Source organism: Sinocyclocheilus grahami, unplaced genomic scaffold, assembly GCF_001515645.1.
Source record: "Sinocyclocheilus grahami isolate Dianchi unplaced genomic scaffold, SAMN03320097.WGS_v1.1 scaffold76.1, whole genome shotgun sequence".
In the NCBI taxonomy this organism is placed as follows: Eukaryota; Metazoa; Chordata; class Actinopteri; order Cypriniformes; family Cyprinidae; genus Sinocyclocheilus; species Sinocyclocheilus grahami.
The window spans coordinates 2,222,103-2,249,823 of NW_015505255.1; the positions used below are offsets into that span (position 1 = coordinate 2,222,103).

Here is a 27,721-nt window from a genome sequence, read left to right on the forward strand (position 1 = left end):
TGTTGCAATCTCATTTTAGAACATCTGCATTTATAAATGTGACATGCATTAGTTTTATCAACTATTTGGCAAAGTGGAGAAAATCCATAGTTATTTAGAGAAGATGAATTGGGTTGGAAATGTACGCCAGCGCCTATTTGAGAGATAATACACAAATGTTTAATTCATCCTCTGGTTCAGTAGATGGGAAGGTTATATGGATCTATTTGACCATAAATCCTCTGAAAGAGCATAGGCTAATGATCAGTGAATTATACTTATCAGACTCCATAAGTGCTTCATCTAATAAATGTATGTCTCAGAGGAAAGATATTGGAATTCAGACCATTGATGGAGTCCACGCTGGTTGAAATCAGGATCCCAAAGGAGAAGCGATCATTGTGATCATTTAAAAAAAAGAAAATTTGTAAGGGTGTGAGAACGTTAATATTAATTTGAATTCACTATGCACTACCAGAGTCATAAAAATGAAAATACACCCTTAAGAATCACACATAAAGTCTGTAATAATGCCATTTATTGATTTATCATGTTTTTCTTTCTAAAAAGCAGCGATTTTACACTACTGTCATGTAGAAATATCGGTGTGAACTTGGTACACTGTAACCATATGAGACTCCAGAGGATTATAAATCTTATTCAACAGACTCCTAAGGAGGGAAGGGTTGATGACACCATTGTGCAACAACGTCAAATGGATTAAACAATCCTTGTAAGGCCTTTCGCCTGCAACCTTCCAACACTTTCCTGTGTTGATGGGTTCACACTTGAAAACATGCAACACTGTCTTTGAGGTGAAACAAACCACTTTTGTTCTTCGATTGTTGTCACATACTAACTCATGAGGGAACGGTTCAGACTCATTTCCACGCGATCCACAGGAAGGCGAACTATCACTGTGTAGTGGCCTTTCTGTGGTCTAGTTCAAAGCTCTGTGCTGTCCTTTTCTGCTCTTCCAGATCCAGACCAGTGTTGTGTAACGTAGCCAAGTCTTTTCATCATGCATGTTGGTCTGACTAAGGATATCAGCAGATTGGCTGGGCTGCTGGGAAAATCCATTGTGACTTGTTTCTTTGGGAATGCAACTTCTAAGGTAGTTGCACTACTGGGTGCTTCTTTTATCTGGCTCACGTTGCTCATATCTGAAGAGCTCTTACCAAACAATTTCTGACTCAGTCTGTTCTCACCCTGGTTGACATAAATCTGAATACTCAGTCATCTGAAAATGCAACAACTGAAGCAGAAATTAATCTTGCAAACGGATCTCTGTACAGGGATTTTTTCCCCCTGTCTTTTACTAATGATTTTTTTCCCTCAGTCATAATTTCTGTCATTATGCTGTAGCAAGACAATTCGAAAATCACCTTCAAGAGAAGCCTTTGAGTAAAACATTTTAATGAAGAAATTACTCTATATCTTAACTTCTATATTCATAGTACATAATTCTTTAACCCTGACAGTAAATGGGCATCAATAAGGAATCATTTGTCGAAAATACACACCAAATATTTTTTTTCCGTTTTTCTTTTTTTGAGGTAAATCATTTTTGTTTACATTGGTCAAGACATCGACAAAGTTACACATCGTAAAAACAATCAAACAATGAAATGAAAAATAAAAACAAAGCAATTACACAAACTTTAGAATTAATACTCATTCAAAGAAAACATATTTTTTTCTGAGATAGAGAGCTTCAGTGGTCTTAGTAAAAACTAATATGCCTACTAGATTTCTACCCAGTGGAAAGGCAAGTTAATTATGAGGTTTGAGAATGGCACCCCTCAGACACAACAGAGCTCCTTTGGCCACTTGCCGTGGGAGATCATCAGAGAGAGTGGTCGTAGTCTGTTAGTGTCTGCATGTCGCTGGTGCAGTGGTCAAAAGCATAGCCCTCTTTCACCGGGACTCCGAGTGCTTTAGTATGGTTAGTGGAGCCGGCGAAAGGAGGTCACAGCAGGAATGGGTGGAGGCAGTTAATTGTGGCGTGGATGTGGAGCTGCTAGTGGACGCGGGATGGAGATGAAGGGTAGTTCATGAGAACAGCCTACGAAGATGCAGGAGAAGAGGTGCTCCAATGCAGAAGTGACGGGTGGTTACTGTGTGGTGTTTTACCACTATAGACAACCAAAGGATAATGGCTAGTGGTTAACCTCAGAGGAAGACTTCCCACTGCTAGGAACGTACATAGTTGTGCTTTAAGATTTCTTCCCTGACATCTTCATTGTAATGGTTTTCACCTCTGTATACTCTTTCAGTCCGATCTCACCCCTGGAAAATGAAGAACAACTGTGTCAGTGGAAACATAAATCAAATGTATAGAAAACGCAATTTTCTGAGATTGCGTCTCATTGATATAACATTTTCTGATGTTATATCATTTATAAATGCACTTACAGTTCACGACCATTGCCGGACATTTTGAATCCTCCAAAAGGACACTGGCAGCTCAGGGCATTATAACAGTTGATCCTGCACAACAAAAAATACATTTCATAATCTTAGCAAGTTCATGGTATTACATTCAGCTCTGTGACATATTAGTGCTATTTCAGGATTTCAGGTCTTAGGGAAATCTTTCACCTTCACACATAATTGCAGATCATGTGGATTACTATTTAAATTATTGGATTTAAATAAATGTGACTACACTTGCAACCTGCTCAGGTTTTTGTTTTTTTGGGTTTTTTTACAGTACAAAGATCTGATCATTCTTAAATTAAGAAGCAAATTTACCTAAGGTATTAAGTCTTGTTTTATAAAAAAATTATCAAAGTTAATATCTGCCAATAGGTAAGAAAAATTAATTAAATTAAAAGAGAAAACATTCAATTTCGATAAATCTACTGGTAAAAAAAATACAATATATCTTATGGCATTTTGCTTCTGAAGTAAATATATCGTGATTTAAAAATGTTTGGATATTTTAATAAAAAACAAGACAAAAATACTTGTTTAGAAAACAAGATTTTTTTTGCAGTGCGCACGTTAAGGTGTGCATATAACAATGATATAAGGGCCCAAAACAAAACAACTGGATGGCATTTGTGTTTTATTTTGTGTGAGGATCTGTTGATGTGATATAACTCTTACCAGACAGTGCCGGCCTGCAGAGCTGCAGAGACATTCATGGCCTTGTTGAGGTCTGTGGTGAAGACCGCTGCTGCCAGACCATATTCTGTGTTGTTGGCTCTCTCAATCACTTCTTCAATAGTTTTAAACTTCATGATCTGCTGAACTGGCCCAAATATCTGAAACAAAGTAGTTTTTTTTTTTTTTTTTTTTTACATTTAACATTCCTAGTTAGATTCAGAATTCAGAGATCAATCAAGCTTACCTCCTCCTTGGCAATGCGCATGTGGTCCTGTACATCAGAGAAGACTGTGGGCTCCACAAAGAAGCCTTTAGAAGGAGGAGCATTGCCGCCACACTCCAGTTTAGCTCCCTCAGTGATGCCGCTCTGAATCAGCTCCAGTACACGACTCTGCTGCTCCGCACTCACCTGACACAGTCAACACAGAGATGATCAGCTACTGAATCCTGTGTCTTTATTTGCTCTGACTATTGGAACGTGTTTGATTATTAATGTTTCATTGTACTACATTTTTTTATTTAAATTCTTGTTTAATATATGTAATGACATGAATTTTGAAATAATTTTGTAAGATTAAAAATAGTATTTAGGTATATATTATTATACTATAGCATATTATTATACATTACCATGCAAAAGTTCTTTAGTCTTAAGCATAAGTCTCTCATGTGCTAAGGCTGCATTTATTTGATTACAAAATGCAGTAAAAACAGTAATATGATATATTATTACAAAATATTGTTACATTTTAAAATAAGTGTCTTCTATTTTAATATTATTAAACATTTTTATTTATTAATGTGATGGCAAAGCTGAATGTTAAGCATCCATTTGCTGCTCAAGAAACTTCTCTTATTATCAATGTTGAAAGCAGTTGCTTCTTAATATTTTTGTGAAAAAAAGTGATGCATTTTTTTCCATGATTCTGTGATGAATAGAAAGTTCAACAGAACATTTATTTTAAATAGAAATCTTTTGTAGCATTATATATGCCTTTACTGTCTCTTTTGATCAATTTATTGCTTCCTTGCTGAATAAAAATACATATAAAAGTACACTCAAGTTTTTGAATAACATTTTTTTTTTTTTTTTTTTTCTGAACCCAAACTTTTGAACGGGGGTCCAGCAGCGCAATGAGATTGTATCCAATCTGATCTCCAGCAAAAAGTTCTTTTGTCATAGTAATAAACATGTTCTTTCCATGGACTACCTGCCGACTATGCGCTCAATCTGCAGAGCTGAGAAAGTTAAAGAACAGTGCTCTTTAAGGTATTTTGAAAGGAAACTTCTAATGCTTCTTAAAAAAAAATTATATACAGTAATTCTTTGATATTTGTTCAATTTATGTGATTTAAATACTTTTATGCTTTTTTTTTTTTTTTTTCTTGTGTCTCTCACATTCAGACATTCACACTATCTCTCAACGGTAGAATTTATTAAAGTGCCCCTGTTATGGATATTTGAAAATTACCTTTCATGCAGTGTATATAACACAGCACTAAGTGAATGAAAACATCCTGCAAAGTTTTAAATCTGAAAGTGCACCGTGTATAAAGTTATTGTCTCTCAAAAGAAAGAGTCGATTCTGAATCATTGAAACGTTTTTAAAACGAATCCCAAGGCTTTTCATGTTGACTTCAACATGAAACATTAGCATATTGCCCACCCACTTGTTGGTCTTTTCGCATTGGTCTGAATGAAAATGCTAATTCATTCTTTGCCACTAGGTGCTGCTTTTGGAGCTTAAAAATAGCCTTTTCCCCGGTAATGGCTGTACACAAAGCAGCACTGCACTCACTATCAGGCCTTACAGGCATGATGAAATGAAAATGAGACAAATCGAACCAATCACCGCAGATTAGCATCACGCAAAGGAGGGGTTTGGAAAAATTAATCATTGAGCGAATCGCTTGGGAGTCATTGAGCAAGTAAGGTACAAAATAAATGCATATTATAAGACAATGAAAGTGTTTTTTGACCTTGCATGCATGTCAACCTGTTGTTGGGGACTCCCAAAACCAAAATATGAACCTTTCATTACCCATAATAGGGGCACTTTAATTATTTATGATATTTCAACAATGAACAGGGTCTTACCTGAGGTCCCTGCTCAGTGGTTGGGTCAAAGGGATTTCCAACTGTCCTTCTCTGCGCTCTCTCAACACTCCTTCGCACAAACTCCTCATAAATGGGCTCCTCAGCAAAGATACGGGAACCAGCGGTGCAGCATTGACCACTATTGAAGAAAACACCCTGATGGGCCTGTTCGACTGCCAGCTCAACTGAGAAAGAGAGAAAACATATTATTAAACATCTGCCAGCACTGCACTATTATTTAAATAAAACAAAGTACAGCCCAAACAACAGGTGATAAATGAGCAATGTATCCCCTACATGCCAATAAGTCATTTATTAATAGACTTGGAGCCATACTTTTCCAGTTAAACAGCTGTAACATATCTCTCCCCAGTTTTTTCTGGTGTGTCCGCAGTTTATGCATACATACACGTGAGTATGTGCATCTGTGTGGGATAATGGACACCTGGGAAAAGGGTGGCAGGCTGTGGAATTTGAAGGGTTAATGTGAGCCGGCAGATTTACGGCTGTGGTGTGATGCGTCCGGGCAGGGTCCATTCGGCTGATTTACGGGGGCCGTGCTCACGGCTGCTGAAAACATTTAAAAGCTCTGACTTATGCCTTGGTTTGGTGGGCTATTTAGAGACAATAAGGGCCAAGGGTTTAGGAAGTGAGATGAGCTCATTTGAACGTATATGGGCCTCTCAGAAACATAAGACACTCAATTTCTTTGCCCAGACGCAGCTCTAAAAGATCCCCAAAGGTCTTTGATGTGAGAGTCTGTGGAGTAGCACCTGTGCACAAACTGTTGCAGTGGGACAACAGGAGGCCAGCCGTAAAACAATGTCTGAATACTTACAATCAGCATCTGCAAAAATTATGTTGGGATTCTTTCCCCCGAGCTCTAGCGTGACTCTCTTCAGATTGCTCTTTCCTGCTGCTTCTTGGATCAGCTTGCCTACCTGTGGAGAGAGAAGAGCCGCTTTAATCACCGGGACGTCACAGAGGAGACTTACTAAATCTCAACATCAGTGGGATGCAGTCATTAATAAATCCTGTCGCATGAGAAACCCCTCTTCAACAAGGCGACCAGCACCAGCACCATTATCAGGCCCATGAGATTCGGCTCACATCTTAAATATCTATTAGCGCATACGGTGGCGGCCAAAGAGAATGGAATGTCCTACACGCAACAGTATCAGCTGGTTAATCGAGAACAGGAAGAACCATCCGCAGGTTTGTGTAGGATGCTCAACACTGTTAGGAGCCACAAAAAAAACTTAAACAAGAGCTTTAAAATGCATTTATTGGCTTTGTTAGTGCATAAATGAAAGCGTATGTAGTGATTATTGGTCTGGTTTTAGTTTCTCTGAGCTTAAGGAGCATGCTTCTTTTTAACAGGAGTCTACTGTTTCATAATTCCATCTCGTTTGCTGCTCTTCCTTGAATCTGTTCTCTTCCAACTGGATTTCACACTTCTTTTCACCTAAAGATTCACATTAGCGGTGGACTGGCTCTCATCTTGCATGCTGTTCAGGCCCTTACATGCTGTTCAGGCCTGTGTAAGCACTGCAGACATTGCACAGCTGCTGTCCATGGCACTGCTTCACATCACAGAGAACATTATGCTCACGTCAAACTATTCTTTTCCAACTGCACGTGTGTGTGTGTGTGTGTGTGTGAGAAAACGTCTCACTCTTCACAGCCAATTCAGCGCTTTAGAGGCTGGTGAGCAGCACTCCTAACCATAAACAAACATTTGTACATTTTTCCTTTCCGCAAAACATACTTACTGACAGAGAATATGTTCTCGATCTGTTTTCCATCAGATAGTGCAAAAAGAAAGGGAGAGGGGAGAAGATGAAGGGAAAACAATCCTCCTCAGTTCCCTCTGACACTCTCGCTCAGTGGAAAAAATGGAAGCTGGGCTCTTTGCACGAAAGTAAATGCCTACCTCTCACAGAAACTATGTGCATATGGGTGTTGCTCTCAGTTTTGGGAAGCTACTTTAGTTTTTCAAGCTACAAGATCATCATAATTTAAATTAGTTATGCTATAATAAAGCCACTTTTTAAAAAAAATGGTCAGCTACACTACAAGCTACTAACATTGAAGCTACTTAAAGTGGCAGTGCCTTTTTAAATATACACTACAGCGCAAAAGTTTGGGGTCGGTAAGATTTTTTTATGTTTTTGAATGAAAAGTATTATAAATATTATTGTACTGTTACCAAGACTGCATTTGTTTTATCAAAATACTGTTAAAAATAGTAATATTATTACAACATAAAATAACTGTTTTCTATTTTAATATATTTTAAAATGCAATTTATTTTTTGGGGATGTCAAAGCTGAATTTTCAGCAGCCATTACTCCAGTCTTCAGTGTCACATGATCCTTCAGAAATAATGCTAAAATGCTGATTTGTGATTATTACCACAGTTTAAAACTGCTGTGCTGTTTAATACTATTGTGGAAATTGATTAATAGAAAGATCAAAGGAACAGCATTTATTTGAAATACAAATCTTTTATAACAGCCTTTAAATGCATTTACTGTCACCTTTGATCAATTAATTACATCCTTGCTGAATAAAAGTATTCATTTATTTTATTTTATTTTTTAAATCTTGCTGATTGCTGACTATTTTTGAACAGTAGTTTATAACTATCCAACGATAGCCTATAATTCATACTTTTCTGTTTTTGAATGAATGAATAATATCTTAACTTGAACTGATACATTTACACTAAATATGAATATAATATTCACTAATGTATATAAAAAAGGTTATAAAAAGTGAAAGTGAAAAAAAAAGAAACCAAAATTGCCATGTAGGGACACAAATCAGTTAATTTACAAGAACTGTCGAAACAAACCCATTCATCCTAGTGAACTAATTTTGTTCAGTGCTAATTTGTTGGAAAACGTAGACTACCTTAAAAACAGCTGTTGTCACTTTACCAAAAAATGTCAAGTTACTAGTGCCACAATGTTTAGTTATTCCTGGTTTGTCTGCAGTCATGACCATAATTTGTGTATAATAATAATAATACATGTATAAAATGTTTGAAACCATTTAAAAATGTGTTTGAATATGCTTTTTGATTTATGCAAGATGAAAAGAAATCACACTACACACTTGTCACAAAGGGGCTAGACTCCACAAATAGCAGCAACGGGCAGGTCATAATACACCAGAATGCCTCACTCCCTTGATCCCCCCACCCGCCCCTGGCCTAGTCCTCCCTTATACTGAAGTGACTCAGAGTCTGTGTATGTACACACACACACACGCACAGCAGGAGAGATCTGGGCTGCCTAATCAAGTCCAGATTAGAGCTCAGCAACACCCACAGCAGCAGTGCTGACGGGAGGAGAAGAGCAAAACCCTGTGTGGCTGCTGCCAGTGAAGAGGAAGGGCGAGAGGGTGGGGTGTATAGTGATGAGTTTCCTGTGAAAGTCAGTCAGTGGAAGTGTGGGTGAAGACGGGTGGGTTGGGACCGTTTTCAGAGTGACGCTATGATCACTTGAGGATTTGTGTGGCCTGTTGATGTTTCTTTCTCAGTCACTGCATTCTTGTTTTATCAATGACATTTTGATTTAAAGGAAAGAAGAAGTCATCACAGTCATCAAAATAGCAGAGAACTGGGGAATTACTTAACTGTAATTTCCCACAAAAGAAACATCTGTTGCATTTCAACAAGTGCTTTTCAAGGGCACAAGCTTAGTTTGTTTTCTGTTTGTGTGAGAAGTCTTATGTCCACACACACAATTCTCTGTTTCTTTAACAATTAAGATGAACACAAAGTACATTTACACTACCGTTCAAACGTTTGAGGTCAGTAAGAGGTTGGAATAATTTTTGAAAGAATGCTCTTATGCTCACCCAGGCTGCATTTATTTTATGCAGTAAAACAGTAACATTGTGAAACATTTCATTTTCAAATAAGTGTTTTATGTGTTAATATATTTTAAAATTAAAATTTGTGAAAAAATGTGAATTCTCAGCAGCCATAACTTTAAGTGTCACATGATCCTTCAGAAATCATTCTGATATGCTGATTTAGTCCTCAAAAACATTTCTTATTATTATCAATGTTGAAAACAGCTGTGCTGCATAATATTTTTGTGGAAAACGATGAATAGAATGTTTAATATTTATTTATTTTAAGCATTTATTTGAAACATAATTTTTTTGGCAAGATTAACATAGGCCTATATAAAAATGTCTTTGCTGTCACTGTTGATTAATTTAACGCATTCTTGCTAAATAAAAGTATTAATTAGTTTTAAAGAATTTATTGACCCCAAACTTTTGAAAGGTAGTGCACTATGAAAGTTCAGTAAATAACTGAAATCATAACAGTTTAGTTTTTGCAAAGCCAGACTTACAGACCCAGATAACGTGATCATGTGCTTTTTTTCAAAGAAGACAGGTAATTCCTGTGTTTAATCCTTTATATATTTACGTATTCTTGGACAGACAGATGAACACTGTAGCTCCACTATGTAAAAATCCGCTGTAACGCGATTATAACTGGGCATGTAAACAAACTCACTTTTCCGGTCAAGCTAATGGCATCATAAGCTTTAGCTCTGTCTATTGTAAACATAAAAAAATTCACTTCAATTAATAACAAAACACATGCTACAAGTGTAAGAACAGATCAAAACATACACTGAAAATGTTAAATTTATGAGAGGCTGTAATTGAATTAGGGGCTTAAGGGTTCTTACCAGCGAGGCAAGTGTAGCTAGAGATAATCACTGTTTAAAATACGCTGTCACAGCAGAGTTATGTTGCTGTCAGTGAGGCCTGTTTTCAAGCGGTAAATTCTCTGTGCCTAACATGGTGCCTATTTTCAGTCCCTGGCTTTCTATTAAATTTATACAGTTGGCTTCAAAGAGTAATTTTTCCTCCGGGGCCACAGTGTAACTGTCTAATGTCTGATGCATAGAGCTCAATAGAAAGGGTAGTCATTATACAGTATGCACAGGACACTTATAAAGCATAAATGAACTCAGGTGTCCAACCAGACTGGCGCGACATTAACAGTACATATGAAGTGGGGGCATGCTGTCCAATCCTTGTTTCTGTGCTGTGCTTATGACAGACCACCTGTGGATTAACATCTCACTGCCACTTCCACCTAAAACCTGTTTATTAGAAATGATTTTGGAAAGCCAGGTGGTCCGGTGTGAGAGCATGTGTAGTATGAGACAGCAGACAGAACCCTTATAAACACAACTTCCTCAGGCTTCTCATTAGTAATGGGGTATAAATGCACTAAACCCTTCACTATCAGAAAAAAAACGTGCAAAAATTATACCTATAGGGGTACAGTAGCTTGTCACAAAGGGCAGTTCTCTTAAAGGTACAAGTTTGTACCTTATCTACCCCTAAAAGGTGCATATTAGTACTTTAAAGTAGTAATACGTACCCAAAAGGACCCAATATATATATATAGTGGAATTGAAGAATGAACTGGTGGGATGTCATTTAACAATATCAGGCCAAAAAGAAGTTTGTTTAAGGAGTTTAAAACATCTTGCCAAATCTCTGTCTTGTAAACACCTTTACATAAAAGGTGCTCCGTTTTAACGTTAAAATCTTCTGTACATTTCTTCTGTTCAGTCTGTTGAGGTCAGACAAGAGTAAACATATCCATATCGCTATGATTACATGCTTTCTTAACTGCTATTTTCTCACTGCTGTCACTTTTGTTGCGTTCTTCTTTTTATAATTGGGCCTTTAAGGTACTTCTGTGAACCTTTTAGGAGTAAATAAGGTACAAAGTTGTCCTTTTAAGGGTACTTTCCCATTGATAAGCTGCTGTACCCTAAAAGGTAAAATATTTGCACATCCCAGTGGTTCCAAATGACTCCTACAAGTTCACACTTTGCCACATGGACTAAAATGCCTAAAATGTTTAATGTGACACCCTGCACTCTTGCGCACTTCACTGATGCCTGAATGAAGACCACAAGACTGCGAGTCCACATCAAAAGTGCTATTCGGGACAGGGCCTATGTCACACCCGGCGGAAAGGAGGATGAGATTCTTCCATTTGTCCGATAGGAAAATTACCTCAGTCGATCCTGTGAACGCTACTTTGTCTATGCCCATGTGCGAAGCGATCGCGGCTCCCGCGGTTGGCCCATAGCCTGGCAAAATATTGACAACTCCCGGTGGAAACCCAGCCTGTGAAAACAGTACGAGAGGGAAAAGCTTTAGACGAGAGCTGAGCCAAGAACACCACAGGCCGTGGAGGGGGAATCCAGACCCACCCCGACCTCCCTACAGGCCCTGTGGAAGAGAGGATGGACAGAACTTCAAAAGGAAGAGAAGAAAATAGGCCTCTTAATCAAAGAGAAAGGGAAAGGCAGAACAACAAAGGTCTGGGTGGAGTTGGGAACGAATGATGAAATAGCACTCATTTGCATGAATGTGTGTTGATGTTGCTTTTGTATCACTTTGATCATTTTATGGCTGTATTATGAATGTGATGCGGTCATTCACAACAATGTTGCAAAATCACGTTGCTGTACCTCTTTGATCAGAGCACCGATGTAGAGGCAGGTGAGAGGGGTCTGCTCAGCTGGTTTCAGGACAACAGTGTTCCCGCAGCTCAGCGCTGGCCCCAATTTCCATGCTGTCATAACCAGGGGGAAGTTCCACTGTACAGACACAGGTCAGGAACTTACTGTGGGAGCTTGTTCAGACAACCTCATATCTCTGTTTCTTGAGAGCATAACTCCTTCACTAATGAATTCAAACTCTTGCACATTCATTTGGAAACCGTTTCTAAAACAGAGTCACACAGTCTTCTGTATCACTTCAGCCCAGTAATTTATGCCTGTCAGTCTCCTACAATCCTCAAAGACCTGCTAGATGGACCAGATTTCAGTGGAATATTTGGTGTGCACTGTTGGAAGCAAGTCATTTCTCATGTCAAGAGGTCTAGAGTGGTAAGCACTTCATCGTCACAATTAAATTATTATTTTTTTGCTTCCTCGTTTCTATTTATGTCCTTCAAGTATACCTCCCACTCACCAATGCGTTTCTCTTTCATTATTTCTCAGTTCCTTTTTCTGCCTCACTGGCACTGGCCATGACCTCCTCCTGCCAGTCTGTTTGTAGCCAACCGTACAGTGACTAATAAGAACCTCAAACACTTCCAGTAACCTGAGCAATATATTTTAAAGCTACAGCGTAATGGAATTAGCTGCAGATATTTTTTGCAGTTTTGTGACGTACATCTGAATGAAACGAATTACGGTGGGAACTTGGTTAAATCTATCACTTGTTGATTGGATGGATGCAGATCTGAATGTAAGCTTGTAGTTGTTTACAAAAATGGGAAGGGTTTAAGCATAATTGATGGAAAATTCCATCAATGTCACTAAAAAGAAGTCTGTCGTTTCAACGGAAGATCGAGTTATGACATTTTGATTAAAAAAATCACAAGGTCAAAATGTATATATGCATTTATAAGATCAATAGCATGAATTTATTAAATAGCCTTTTAATTTTAGGCCAACTTTAAACAAAAGAGGGCTTCCCCAAAAACTAAACTACCATACCTCAACAAGCCTGTCATCCCTCACTGAGGGGTTCAAATACCTCCCTATTAAGAACTGGGAATTTTTAAGCAAAATATATTAAGGAAAATCTAAAACAGGGCCAAAACACTCACAGGAACGATCTGTCCACAAACTCCGATGGGCTCATGTCTGGTAAGGGTGAAGTATTCTCCATCTGTGTGACAGAAAAAACAAAAGGAACCAGAGTATTAGTCAACACAGGGTAAATGGTGTCAAATACACTTTATACTTGTGCTTAGAAAATAAATCAAGACTGATGCAATTCAATAAAAGATGAAAATAAATGACATTATACAGAAAAGTTCACATTAGCTGACTTTTCAAGCAAAAGGGCTTATGATAATATCACTGTCTACAAAAGACCCTGTTTTTGTGTTACGGCAACATGGAAAAGAGTGTGATCACGCCATCCCCTCGCTGTGGAAACATGCAGTTGGCGTAAAGCATCTGGACGAGAGGCATGCCAGTGATTCATCTCACTTGGTGGCCAGATAAGAGAAGGCCAAAAACACACATTCTGTTTGTTTGTGCTGTAATTCTATTATGGATGAGATTGGAAATGAAATAAAGCAAATCACTGAGTTCCCACTATGCAAGTTTAGTTTAGCAACACAACAAAGGCCCAGTGCTGAGCTCCAGCGCTGACAGGGGGATTTACAGTTCTTTTCCCCTCCATTCTTCATTTTTATTTCTCCCGCTGTGAAAATCGTATCATAACAGCATGCAGCGGCATGTGTGCTTGTTTGTGCAAGATGAGAGAGTGAATATGAGAGAAATATGATCAAATACAAGAGTGACTGCTTTATATGAAAGACAGTATAGGACAGCATAAGCGCATAAGTGTGAGCCAATCAGAGAGAAATGGTGACAGACAGTGTTGGAATGCACAATAATTACAGGGACGCCCGAAGGCAGACACCTCTCTCAATTCCCTCTAACCCATGTGGCCCATGTGACAGGGGGGCCCTGAAGGGCGGCTCCACAATCTTCCCCGCGCACACATACTTGCAAACTAATGGCTGCACCGTGACATCAGAGCTGCAAGTCTACTGCTGTCCCGTAGTCTCCAGGCTCCCTGCCACGTTCCTTTCAAACAACTAAATTAGCCAGAACAGACCCCCAGTGCCCCCCCATGCCCCGTAGTGCCCCCCGGCCCCGTAGCTGTCACTGTGCTCCACCGATGGCAGCGCTCCACAGGAGGGCGGCCATTAGCACTCAGATTTATAACTGTTACGGGACCTCGTCTGTTTACCCTCACTGCACCTTCATAACCCCACAACATCTCCTGCAGGCCTCAGAGAAAACACAGCTCTACCCCGACTTAGAGCTGTGGTCTCTCTGCTCAAGGTCAAACTTCCTTAAATGTCTGGGATGGGCCTGTACCTAAAGGTCTGGTCTGCATTCACATAATGACAGTTTTCAGTCCAGTGCGCACGTATCTTCCATGCTCTCCAAAACGTCTGCTTCTGCATTGCTGTGTCACCAGCTTTCGTAAACATACAGTTTACATCAGTGACATTATGTGGTTTTGGATATATAATGCACCATCCCCTATGTGTGAAATGTAATAATGAATATACACTTTTTAATGATTCAGACAGAAGTTTTTTATGCTCACCAAGACTGCATTTATTTGATCAAAAATACAGTAAAAACAGGGAATTGAAATTACTAGTTTTCTATGTTAAAATGTAATTTATTCCTTTCACAGCAAAGCTGAATTTTCAGCAGCCATTACTCTGCCTCCAGTGTCACATGATCCTTCAGAAAACAATCTAATATGCTGATTTGGTGCTTAAGAATAATTTCTTATCATTACCAATGTTGAAAACAGTTGATAACAGTGATAGATTTATTTTCATTATTCTTTGATAAATATAACATTTAAAAAACAACATCAAGAAGAAATCTTATGTAACATTATAAATGTCTTTACTATAATTTTTTATCAATTTAATATTCCTTTCGGAATAAAAGTATTCATTTCTTTAAAAAAAAAAAAACAATTACTGACCCCAAAACTTTTTAATGATAGTGTACATATACAGATATATGCATATACATATATTACATGTAGAAAAAAGTATGTGTAAGGATTTATACAAAGAGTTTTATTTTATAAATTTTATAGGAAATAAAAAAACCTTTGTTTTTTAATAAAAAGATGTTTTAATACAAAGATTAATTTTTAAAATATATATTTAATAATTAAATAAAATTTTTAGAAATCTAAAATGAAACGTTAAATAATTACATTATTTGTGTTTTCTATCCCCACGAAAAGTGCCCACTGCTTTCCTTATTTCTGTTTATGAGTGCCTGTTTACTGTGAGGTGAAACTTTGCATCCAGGCTAACTTTTGTGGTTACTAAAATGCTAAAAGAAATCTCTGTAATCTACTTTTAAGACTCCAAACTTTTGTTTTGATATCCTTAGGGTGGTCAGACCCCCACTCCTTCAAACACCCCCATAATTTAAATGCTGTCTAATTCTATGGTGAGAGTTTATGACAGGATGAGCGTCATCTTACCAGTCGGAATCGTGGAACCGTGGATCTTATCTGCCCATCCAGCAAAATATCGAAAAGTTTTAATGGTTCCCTGAAGGTCCACAAAGAAGGAGGAGAGGAAAGGTTTCCCAGTGTCCAGAGACTCCAGGGTCTGGGAGGAGAGAAGGAAGATGAGAGTGTGGGCGTGTGATGAAAAATCACTCATAGAGATTAAACCTGACACCCCCCATGCTGCATTCAGACTAAGCATATCTAAAGCACACACTTCCATCTGCTCCCACTGGAAACATGATATTCATATAGCCATCACCAGAGACCTGACTTTGTTATCTCTGTGTCAGCCAGCCATGATTTCTTATCGACGTGGGATTAGATTGATATAAAGAGTGATTGTAACCACATGGACATCTCATTTTTCTTTCAAAGCAATTTGCTCTGACACTTGTTCAGAGCTGGATGGAGAAAATCTGTTGTTTCAGGCCATTTAAGACCAAGTCTAAACTGTAACATGAAAGAGATTTACTCAAAATGGCTACGGCGGAGAGCTGCATGCACAAAGACAAACATAGCACTTTTGTTTCTGAATCTGTCTCTTTAGACACATCTCCGCGAGTGGGAAGTAAAAACAGATGTCCAGGGCGGAGGAACACCGGAGATAAAAGCACATCACGGAACAGAACAATACCTCTCTTTAACGTTTCCCTCTTAACCTAAGTGATCGTTAGCGCCCAAAGGTCATGTGTTTCAACTCGGCGTTGTCATCATCATGAGTTTCAGACATTTGCAGGACAAATCAAAATTGTTAGAAAAACAACAACTCCTACGGCTCCTGCCATGAAGCTTCAATAAGCCTGAGGCAGACAGACAGGCCCACTCATTAGACACTTGCTTATTGTTGTGAGCGTCTTTGTCTGCTCAGATGGCTCTGTCCTGTTAAATCTGATTCTCACTCACCGAAAACTGGCACTGACTAGAATGAGACTTGGTTTAAGTGTGGTCAGATGAGTGAGTTTGTGAGTGAAGCTGATAGTTATGAGGGAGTCAAGACCGATGTCAACAAGAGAGCGTGGGTCAGGCATTTTGCTTCTAATTGAGCAGAACATATGGAAACAATTACCAGACATACAGTGGTGTGAAAAAGTGTTGGCCCCCTTCTTGATTTCTTATTTTTTTGCATGTTTGTCACACTTTAATGTTTCAGATCATCAAATATTTGTGATAATACTATAGACTGTAAAAAGCAAAAAAGATGCCCTGCATGTGTTAACGTGGGCCAAAAGTAAAGGTTGCATTATATCCAACACGACATTAAAGTTTACATTTAATAAATCAAATTCACTTACAGTATATTCCCTGTTGAAAAAAACAGCATATGCTGGTTAGGCATGTTTTGAAGCATGGCTGCTGGTTTGAGCTGGTTTATGCTGGTCTTTAACTGGCTTGTGCTGGTTTAAGCTGGTCATATGCTGGTCCTAAGCAACTAGCTCCTGCTCAGGACCAGCTTAGGACCAGCACATGACCAGCTAAGGACCAGCAGCCATGCTTCAAAACATACCTAACCAGCATATGCTGGTTTTTTCAATAGGGTTCTCTACATTTCATTCAGAAATGTTACCCCAACAAACATTTAAGTAGAAGTTTAGTTTTTGTGTTGGATGAAGTACTCACAGCAAGGTAGGCACTGTCTCTTTCCACCAGGTTAGCTAGCTTAAGCAACAGCCTCCCACGTTCAGATGCATCCATCTTCCTCCATACTGAACCTAGAGAGAAGGCCAAACGCGCAGCCTGCACGGCTTTGTCCACATCAGCCTAACAGAAAGGCAAGGGGAACGGACAGAGAGAGAGAGATAGAAACAAGAGGAGGGGAGAGACAGGAGAGCACTTAATTATATAACCTTATCCTGTAAACAGGTGTTTGTCCACCTCTGGGACAAATGAAATCCATTCATTCCGGATGAGTCTCAATGACTTCCCCAGTTGCACGTTCAGGGGGTCCCTGTTTCCTGTATCCATTCTGGTTTTCCACACTTTCTGCCTGATTTACAGAGAGGAACTACAGCCTCTAGCTTGCTTAACCACATTAGACTGAACTACAGCCCCCTCCCTCCCTCCCTCTCTTTCAATTCTGGATGCTTATTCATGCTGAGTGAAGGCTGAAAGTGAGAAGCACAATAGCGGTGCTGGACGACTAAATGTAGTCCAGCAGAGCAATTGTGCCAAACCTGCTCTGGCAATGGTTTGACCAATTACCAAATACACACTTTGCTGACAAACACACTAGCATGCTAAAAAAGCACACACACACACACACACACACACACACACCTTATCTGCTTCCTGGACGTCACAGATCTTCTCCCCTGTAGCCGGGTTGTATGTGCTGAAGACCTTACCGCTCACAGAATCATGCCATTCGTTATTAATAAAAATCTACAGGGAGAGAAGAGAAAGATACAGTTTAGTTTTCACAACAGTGAGGCCCTTTTAAAAAAAATCAATGCTAGACTGTAACAATGACTTTTTTAGTTTTGGTGCACACACCAATAGTTTCTTGGAATAAACATTTGATGAAAAAAGGAATAAAAAAAAAGTTATTTTAGCTACATTTTCATTTTCATTTAATTTATCTAAATTTACTAAGTTAACTAAAACTGAAAAAAGGCACAAACACAACAAAATGACTAAAACTTAATTGGATCACAAATTGTGCTGGTTGGAGCAAGACTCTAGAGTTCAAATCAATAAGCTCTACTCCTGTCTTCTTTTACTCAAGTACATGATTTAGATACAACGTACCACTACCTTAAATTGCTGTAACAAATCAAGACAACTGTTTGCATGAGAATTAAGCATTTTAATGCAGAATATGTCAAACACCATCCATAAAATGTGCATCTTTAGGCCCTTGAGGAATTACTGTGAGTTAGTTAGTAACTTCATGATGATGCACAGAATTAAAAGAGACAGTCTTTCTCCTCCTGTGTGTTTCATGGTTGTGGTGTGAGAGGAATCTCTGGGAACCGTGTGCAATTGCAGGGCTGCCCAATATCACTCTCTTGGGAGTGATCCAGCAACCAGACAGAAAGAGGTGGGGGAAAGGGGAAAGGAGAGATAAATCCTTATCAGACACACAAGACACACAAATGTGCCCACAGATAGAAGTGCATAGATACCATAGACACACAAATGCAGAAATACACACAGACACACGTTTCACAACATCACTGCTCGTTTACGAGATCATAAAACACATGCTGCACTCTGGCGCTGGTGATGCGTTAAAAGAAGCGGCCCGTAAAACAACCGCCTCAGATTCCAAAAGATGGATTTTTCAAGCTCGATAAAGAAGAAAAGAAAAATACATCTTTCTCTATGCACACAACATACACATAAGGCAAGTGTGGTTTCAATAGTCAGTTGAAGACTTACGCAAACAGATGGCACTTAAACCGATTTCAACAAACTGGTGACAGATAAGGTGTTAAAGCATCTGCTGGCTGTGAGCTCTACATTTACTCTTACATAAAACACATTTACTCTTTCTGTCATCTGCATAGAGGAAGACGTCTGGTTCAAAGTGAACCGCGGCCCTGGGCCTCCTCAAGCTCTCCAACATGTTTACTAATGTAAACTTACAGGCTTAAGTACAATTTAATTGGCTGTAAACCAAGAGGTGTGTTTACTTTAGAACAGGTATAAAATGCCAGTTGACTTGGAGGTGGTTCAGGCTGCCTCAGTCAATCCCACTCGGTGTCTCCCCTAAAACTGGCATGAATACAGTAAATCACTCCTGGTCAGGCTAGGTATCAGTCTGTACCATGCTGATTCCTCTCTGATACATGTACATCAGACTCCCTTCTCTCTCTCTCGCTCGCTCCTCACAGGCCTCTTGCATTAAGGGGGCCACCTTTAATCTGACTCTCATTTGGAGCACTTCATAAAAGTGTCAGTGGCCTCGTCGAGCCGAGGGCCTGTTACAAAAACAGAAAGCCCTGTAGAAGAGCGAATTAGTTTTCAAATTTATAGAGGCCACTGTAGTGGAATGCCTTAAATCAGGGGCAGACTGTGACAGGCCAGTGGGCCGAGGAAGAATGCAGACGGTGGGTAGCTTTATGCTCTTCGTAACCCCACACTTACGGCACCCCGGAACGGAGGAGAGGGGAATGCTGGGTGAGCAGCGGACTGGGCCACCATCTAAATCACGACTAGAAAAAGGCGACCATTAGAGGCCATTTGGCCCAGTCTTCCCTGAGCTCTGGGGGCTCTCGGACTATTGTCTCTTCCCATTGAGAAAGTTGATAAAGAGCGACAGGCCGGTGCAGTAAATCAACTCTCAAGCTTTCTTTATACTTTGGCTTTGATTAAAGAAAAGGGATAAGAACGCAAGTGCAAAAGTGCAAAAATTCATATTGATCACCGCTTCTTTGCCGTAACCCTGCTGGAGACTTCAACAGGGCTGTAAAGAACCTGAGTAATCGTACTTCATTACTATACTTAAGCATTATTTGGAATTTGTATCGAAACTGAATACTTCTAACACAATTACTTATCAAAAGATACTTTTTACTTGTTAGAAATTTCATTTAAACACCTGAGGTAAAAAATACATTTCTCACAGGTCACAATGACTTAAATCTCCCACATTTTTGTCCATTTTAGTGAATTACCAAAGCAAAATAAGCTAAAATTATGCAAGCTTTTACATGCCAACACCTCCATTTCAGTGTAGGCACAGTTATGGTCCATATCTGTCCTTGTGTAGAGTAGACATCATAAAATAATTTCAAGCATTGCTAAATAGGGACAAACCTGACTCAAGTGTAAGCATGGTCGACAAACAGTCAACTATTCAGTTGTCAAACACCTATAATATTTGTAGAATTTAAAGTTGAACTATTACTAGTGAGAGGTTTCAGGATTCTGGATAGTATTAGGACATTTTTATTATAGAGGTGAACTTTAATTAACAAAGTTTTGAGCATGCAATATGCTCAGTTTAATACTTTCTTTCATACCATACTTTTTTTGCTTGATTTTGGCAGACAAAAGCAAAGAAACGTTTAAGTAAAATGACATTAATTTTAAAATTACATGTCATTTTACTTAACTATTTCTTTGCTTTTGAAACTAAAAAAGTGAGTCTTCACTTTTAAAATACATTTTTACTTACCCTCACTTAAATTCTCATGATTTTTAACAACTCTCTTCAGTGTGGCTAAGCTAAAAACATAGTGGAGTTTGTTTGAGGCAGAGTGCTGGAAGTACTTTCAAACTTGAGTTGAGTATGAAAACTAACCGCCAAGCTGTGACAACTAGATTTTGTTTACAACAGTAGGGGGCCAGAAAATGTATTATCTTGTAAACAAAACAGCCACTTGATGCAGTACACAAACAGAAAGAGAAGCGCTGCCAGTTCATCCTACGCTAACAGTTACGAAATCGGACAGAGTGCAGATAGGCTGAGATTTTATGCGCAGGCCACAGCACAAGACAGCTGCAAACATTTAGAATCACTCCATGTTTTTTGATTTAAGCTGTCAGTCTCATGGTGCTGACTGCGCTCGTCTGCAAAGCTAATTAGATGGTGAGATATGCAGTGCCTATCACAAACAGATTGTGGAAGAGGGACCCACGGCGAACGATGACAGCATCACTAGGCTTATGCTCCTTATTGCTGAGATTTTTATCACCAGCATTACTTCACACAGGAAAGAGGGTTATCGGCCACAAAAGCAGGAGGTCGACTTTGTTCCTCAGGGAGCGCTAGAGCTAGAGAAGAGTCTTTTTGGGGGGTGACTCGAATGACTCTAGCAGTTGTAGAATGCTGATCCGTTTCTCATCTGCCTCGGCGAGCTCTCTGGAGGCTTCGCACAACTGCAGGAGGAAGCGGAGCAGGAACGCGGACGGAGGATGCCAAAGCTCACGCTACAGCCAGCGAAACATCTGTTTGGCCGCCAGCACCTTCTAATGGCTCAGACACATGAGGGATATTTAATGGCAAACATTTCTTGGCCATTGTAAAACTATTCTTTTTTTATATGTGCGCTTTATCTGCGCTTTCATGGAACAGGCCGGGATTCTAGAGCCAGACGGATCCTAACAGGGCACCTGCAGCCCGGGTCTCGGTCTGCACAGGAAGTTTCATATCCTTTCCTGAGCAGCTCACTTTCACTCTGCAACTGGACACACTTCAAGATGCTGATAATTACTGATGTTACAGGAGAAGAGGGAGCTTAAGACATGGAAGTGAGACTGCATGTCATGTTCTCACTCTCTCTTTTCTGTAACATAATTCATTGCAAATACCACGAGTGAAATGTCGAATTGTGCAACATATGTTAATCTACAGAGCAGGTTGACAGGGACACCCCAACTGTCAATCTTAGTTAGCATTCCATAATAAAAGTGTAAAAATTTAAGTCTAAAGTGACAAAACTTTTTATTAACAATTTATTAACATTAGTTAACTAACAATGCACAATATTTTAGTATTTATTAAACTTGGTTAATGTTAATTTCTACATTTACAGAGTGTAAATTGCCAATAGTTCATGTATCTTGAACAAATATGATCAATAGCATATTTAGTATCAATTTAATATATTTATGTAGTATATGAATTACAATTATGAATTACCATATTATAGATTATTATAGATGAATAATCACATATTATCTAGATTAATAAACGCTGTTAAAAAAAACTTTGTTAGGTTGTGATACATAAGTAACATTACCTGTTCAAGTGATAGCTCACCCAAAAATTTTATTATTGTCATAATTTTTTCAACCTCAAGTCTGGTTTTCTTTCATTTTTCACAGAAGAAGCAAAGTCATGCAGGTTTGGAACAACATGAGGAAACGTAATGAGTAGTTGCATTTTTGGGTGTACTATCCCGTTAACAAATTAAACCATTGAAGATTCTTTTTAAACAACACAAAATATAAATTATAATATACTTACTTGGCTAATATAATATAATATGATATAATATAATATAATATAATATAATACTTGGTTAGCATATCTGTGCACAAGCATTTTGTTCCTGAGGGAGAAAAACAGTGCAAAGGCCAAAGATAATCAGTGAGGAAGATGTGAAAAAAAGATCAAGTTTAATAAATTATAAGTCAAAGCAAAAGAGGGTGAGAGAGAGAGAGTCCTCACTGTGCCGCTTACAATAAATCAAGTTTCTCAGTGTATGCTCTACTTTGGCCGCTGTTTGATGTGAAGAAATGGTGGGTTTTGAAGTGAAAAACTCCAGAGGGTATGGAACAGACTCTCGTAAGTCAGGGCCACTGACCCTAACAGTGAGACGTGGCCATATATTACACCCTGCTGGACAGCTTCTAGAGCAGAAAACCCCCCAGACTCCCATCTGCACTATCTCATGCACTGAAGGATTGATGGGGCCTACCTCATTCACTCAAGCTGTCTCCCAGATTAGCTTACAAATGTCCTCACTTCAGCGCACACTACTGTCCTTAAAGCCCTTAAAATATAAAGACATGTCCAACAAATGGCTATCAAGTGTCTTTTTCTCCATGAACCTATCAGTATAGAGAAACTAACACGTGCACAGACAAATATGAAAATTCTATCATTTACTCACTCTTATTTTTGGAAAAATCAAGATATTTTGGACCACACTAACTTTCATTGCATGGACAAAAAATATCTTAATTTTTATCATGAAAACATTCTTCAAAGTATGTTCTTTTGTGTTCCACAGAAAAAAGGTTTGGAATGACATAAATGTGAGTAAATGGTGACAGAGTTGTCATTTTTTAGTGAATTATACCTTGAACAATTAAACCACATTCATTAGAAAACCCAGAATTCTATGCAAAGATTATCTATGCATGTTTATTGAATATCATTGATCAATTCCACTGACTGCAAACCACATCTAATCCAAATGTGCAATTATCAGTTGCACGGCACAGGGGAAAGGGAGAGAGTAATATCCTGTCTCCTGTTTCCTATCTTCTTCCAGGTTTTAATCTCAAGGGTCTGCTTCATTTATGTGTTATAACTGAATGGAGTGAGCAAATCATCACTCTGCCTGCTGGAATCCAACACCTCTCTTTCAAAAAGACTCCTGGGCCCTAATCAATTACACTGATACACACACCTATCAACATAACCTTTCCTTTCTTTTTCTCTCTTCCATTTGAAGAGAAAAAAAAGAGAAAACATCCATAACCAGCCATCACCGGAGACAAATTTATGGCTTCCTTAGTGCCATTATCAGCCCAGTGGGCCAGCAGACAGAGAAAGAGAGAAAGAGAACTCCTTCAGCAGACTAGCTCTCCCGTGACCAGTCAAACACGCTCTTTATACACTGTGTGGAGTCAAGAGGAGATTCTGTAAGACTGTAAATCGTATTGAGCTCAGGTGTCTGCACCAAACAACAGGACTTTGAGAAATATCAGCGTGATAAGCGGAAGCTCGGTCGTAAATGTTCAAAGTTCCCTATCAGTGTGTTTAATCTCAAGTCTGTAACAAATGCAGGTGTAGTGACTGTCACATAATAGGCGCAAATGTAATTGGTGGGGTAAAAAGTTTACTGGGGAGCACAAAGTCTACGTTGTAGCAATTTTACTGTCATTTTACCATACAAGAAACAATCCTAACTATTCAGGTTATTTGGATTTAGCATGTGAACAAATTAAACAAAAACTAAATAAAAAAACTGCAGCACCCATTATATCAAGTGCTAATCTTATACTGTAAATAAGTCTTTCAATTAGTGCTGTCAAATGATTAATCACAATAATTTACATAATATATGTATGTGTATAAATACACACACATACAGTATATATTTTGAAAATATTTACATGTATATACATTTTTATATTTATATTCTTATATTTTATACTATATATAAATACATTTAATATATAAACATAACATATTTTTCTTAAATATATAAATGCATGTGTTTGTATTTATATATACATAATAAATATACACAGTATACACACATATCATGTAAACAAAAATGTTTATTTTGGATTAAAAAATAAATAAATATAACCATGACTATGTCTAATAACCATACGCTCACATACAACAAACCATTCATTGCTGTAAAATACGTTTTGTAATGATTATTGTATTACCTAACTGAATTACTTGCCACCACCTCTCCCTTTCATTGCTTGATATTAATTATTTTACTTTAAATGCCAGAGCTGGATGTGATTCAGTATGTACATAAGTGGTTAACACTGACAGAGGAATGAGATGTTAAATATGCCCAATAATGATATTTCCATAACTCAGCGTCTCTGGCATAGAGCACTGCTCCTTAACAGCACAGAAAACACAACTTAAGAAGTCTCCAAGGAGTTTCGCTAAAATGGCTTAACCTCAGACTTACACAAATAATAAAAAACTTGGCTCTGCACTGACTACATTTGAAAGAATAGTATTGATTGGGCATATTTGGACTGTTACATCAGAGCCTGTGCTGCGCTGCACCAGGCACACAAAATCAAAAGTGAGAGGGGGGTGGGGATAGAGAGAAAGAGACCAAGAGAAAGAGGGAGATGGACAAGGGTGTGAAGGGAGTTCACATCACTAATGCCCAAACTGCAACCCCACACACACCCATACAGCCAGCACACAAATTCCTAAGTATGAATCCTTCTCACACTCCCATGTGTTTATGAGAGCAGGAGATGCAGGGTGTGTATGTCACAGGTGTCTCCAACTCTTGCTCTGGTTGAACTTCACTCTCTTTACCATAGTGATAATGGCCTGCGCTGCACTTTGACTTACCCTCTCACCTCACAGTAATAAAATTATTACCATCAAAACTGGCATAATATAAGATGACCTTACCAACAAAACAAGAGAGATTATATTTTATAATAATTTATGGAATGATTCAACATTTCTTTGTCATTTTCAGAGAGATTAATATAAGATGACTACATTAAAATGATATAATAGCTAGTGCTGAAACATCTGAATAAGCCCAAAAGTATTAAAGTGTCTAAAAATGAATGTGAAAGCCCAGACTTTGGCATGTTGGCATACTTCGCCTTCTTGTCATAGTAAGCTATACTTGTTATCAACCCTGAAATTGTAGTGGTGTACAAAGTTTCTGTTTTAAATGGGGTGTATCCCTGAACACTTGCATTTAGTGTCCATAAATTTCGTACACATGATCCGGATTGTAAATATTGTCATTGAGCTTAAGTAAAAGTTGATCACAATAATGAAGAAGATCAAGATCACAATAATGAACATATGGCGTGTTTGTGATTTGTTTGTTTGTTTGTTTTTTAGTCCAGAACATAAAGACATTATGAATAATTTAGATACTAGGCTGTGAACTATAGACTGTACCACAGAATTAAAAGGAGAGATAGAGGCGGATCTCTAACGCGCACCGAAAATCATGTAAAGTACAGTCGTAAATAATAACAACCTGTTCAAGGCAAAACTTCTTAACCGGTTTAATAAGATTATTAAAGCTCTATGGACTCTCATTTGTCACTATATCAAGATGGAGAAAAGTTTCATGATCGATGCCCTTCTGTATTAGATAACAGGCAGCAGGTCTGGACTTTCACACTCTTTATATGGACACAAATAAAGTCAGTTTATTTGATTAGAATAAAACGGAGAATCGATATACTTATTGCAAATAGCACTTCAATTAAACTGCGTTCCAAAAGAATAATCCGTATAGCCAAAACTTGCTATTTGTTAGCAAATGCATGTGCAGACAAGCCTCCTGATCTACCGTAGCCTACTTAAGAGCAGTAACATTTTAAGATTAATACTGCTACATTCGGTTTAAATGCGCGAGTATGAGCCTGCTATCAATCCCGTGGTTGCATCACGTTGCGTTTCTTGATCAGTGATTTGTTTGCGCGCAGTCACAACAAAGCAAACGTGCCACCTAATCGAAGTTTGCATTTCCTAAACTGCCGTTTAGGCAGTTTTATGATTCTTGAACGAAGTTGTAAAAAAGTCTCACGAACCTTAGTGTACTTGATTTCAGGGTTGGGTACCGGCGAGGGCACCAGATGAAGAGATGCCATGAGCGCAGCCGGGTCGTTCTTCACCTCTCCTGGCAGTTCAACTTTACTGGAGGTCATCGCGTCTCTTGTAGATGCCGGTTGGTTTTTTTTCTGCCGATTTGCGATTACTACTTTGGAATCTTTCCTGTGTTTATAACCAGGTGTCAGCCCTGGTCCATTTTTATTGGGCAGAGAATTGGGCCGTCCTCCTAATATAATTAAAATGGAGTATTTACATAAACTAGGCTACTCTCTCTCCCTTTCTGACCATACTGAGTGAGAGAGATACCACCCACTTTCAAGACAACGGTATGTAGAAGTATCAGGAGTTATCAGGAAGAAAATCAACTGACAGGCAGTAGTAAACTGCACTGTAAAAATGTTTTGTCAGGTAACCTAAAAATGTGTTTCATGTGAATCTAAATGATCAGTTTCAAAATAGTATAGGCTGTACTATTGTATTATTTAACTCAGTAACACAACTGAATGTTAACACAGACCCGTTTTAAGGTAAAGATCTAGTTAAAAAAATTATTTGATAACATATAATTAATTAATTAAATACATTTTACATTTTCCATGCTCTAGCCTGAAACGCCCGTCTGGTGGTCTAAAATTGTACAGCAGACCATTAAATCTATCTTTCTTTTCAAACTAGGCTATAAATATCGTGTACTTTGCATACAGTCTGTTTGCTATCTGAAATTATCAATAAAAGTAGGCTACTATGTTAAAAAATAATGGTTAGCTAGGCTTTCTCTCCATTGGGGTGCTCAAACTGTCACGTAAACGTTAAAGTTTTCTTTGGCAAAGTCGTTTGCCCCTTTGACTCTCACAGATTGTCCTGTAACATATCCTATCTATCCCGTCAGCTTGTTATTCGTCTATCTGCATCAAGCGATCACAGGTTATTTCCTCGGCAACCCTCCCGCAGCGCCGGGACTCAGTTATTTACCTCAGAATATCCAATAAACATTAAAGACCATCTAAAAGGGCTTTTAACGCTCCCAAAGAGGTTGTGTTTTAAAGGATTAGCCAACACAGACGTTCACACTTCCACTGTGTATCTGGTGGATAAGGAAGCTCTTCAAAACCGGCTCGCGGTAAAAAACTTCTACGATGATGTCGCAGATAAATAAAACAAATAATCGCCTTCACACTTCCACGGAGGGCTAACCAGAGAAATCTTGTAGGAGATTAGCCTAATCTTGGGAGTTGGAAGCGTTTATAGGCTACCATAATTTGTCTGTAGTTGGAAAAATCACACTTTAGCCTAAATAAAATCCTAATTATTTGTAACATAACAATGTCCTGTCATAAAATGTTGTTCACACTGTCTCCTGCTATTAAATAAATAATGCCTGCATATTAAACAATTCATTTGGAAAATAGCAA

General features: G+C 38.5%; 1 protein-coding gene across 1 annotated transcript; it reads right to left on the reverse strand.

Annotated features, from left to right (window-relative positions):
- Window positions 1-516: 516 nt before the first annotated feature.
- LOC107585984 (retinal dehydrogenase 2-like) lies at window positions 517-26,567 on the reverse strand. Its single transcript, XM_016273187.1, has 13 exons — window positions 26,288-26,567; window positions 17,609-17,713; window positions 16,952-17,092; window positions 15,305-15,434; window positions 12,867-12,928; window positions 11,719-11,847; window positions 11,258-11,371; window positions 6,027-6,129; window positions 5,189-5,373; window positions 3,335-3,499; window positions 3,091-3,248; window positions 2,395-2,469; window positions 517-2,268 (listed from the first exon to the last, which is right to left on the reverse strand). Exons 1-13 carry the CDS (start codon window positions 26,402-26,404, stop codon window positions 2,196-2,198), a joined length of 1,557 nt encoding a protein of 518 aa, XP_016128673.1. The 5' UTR covers window positions 26,405-26,567; the 3' UTR covers window positions 517-2,195.
- Between the last annotated feature and the right edge of the window lie 1,154 nt (window positions 26,568-27,721).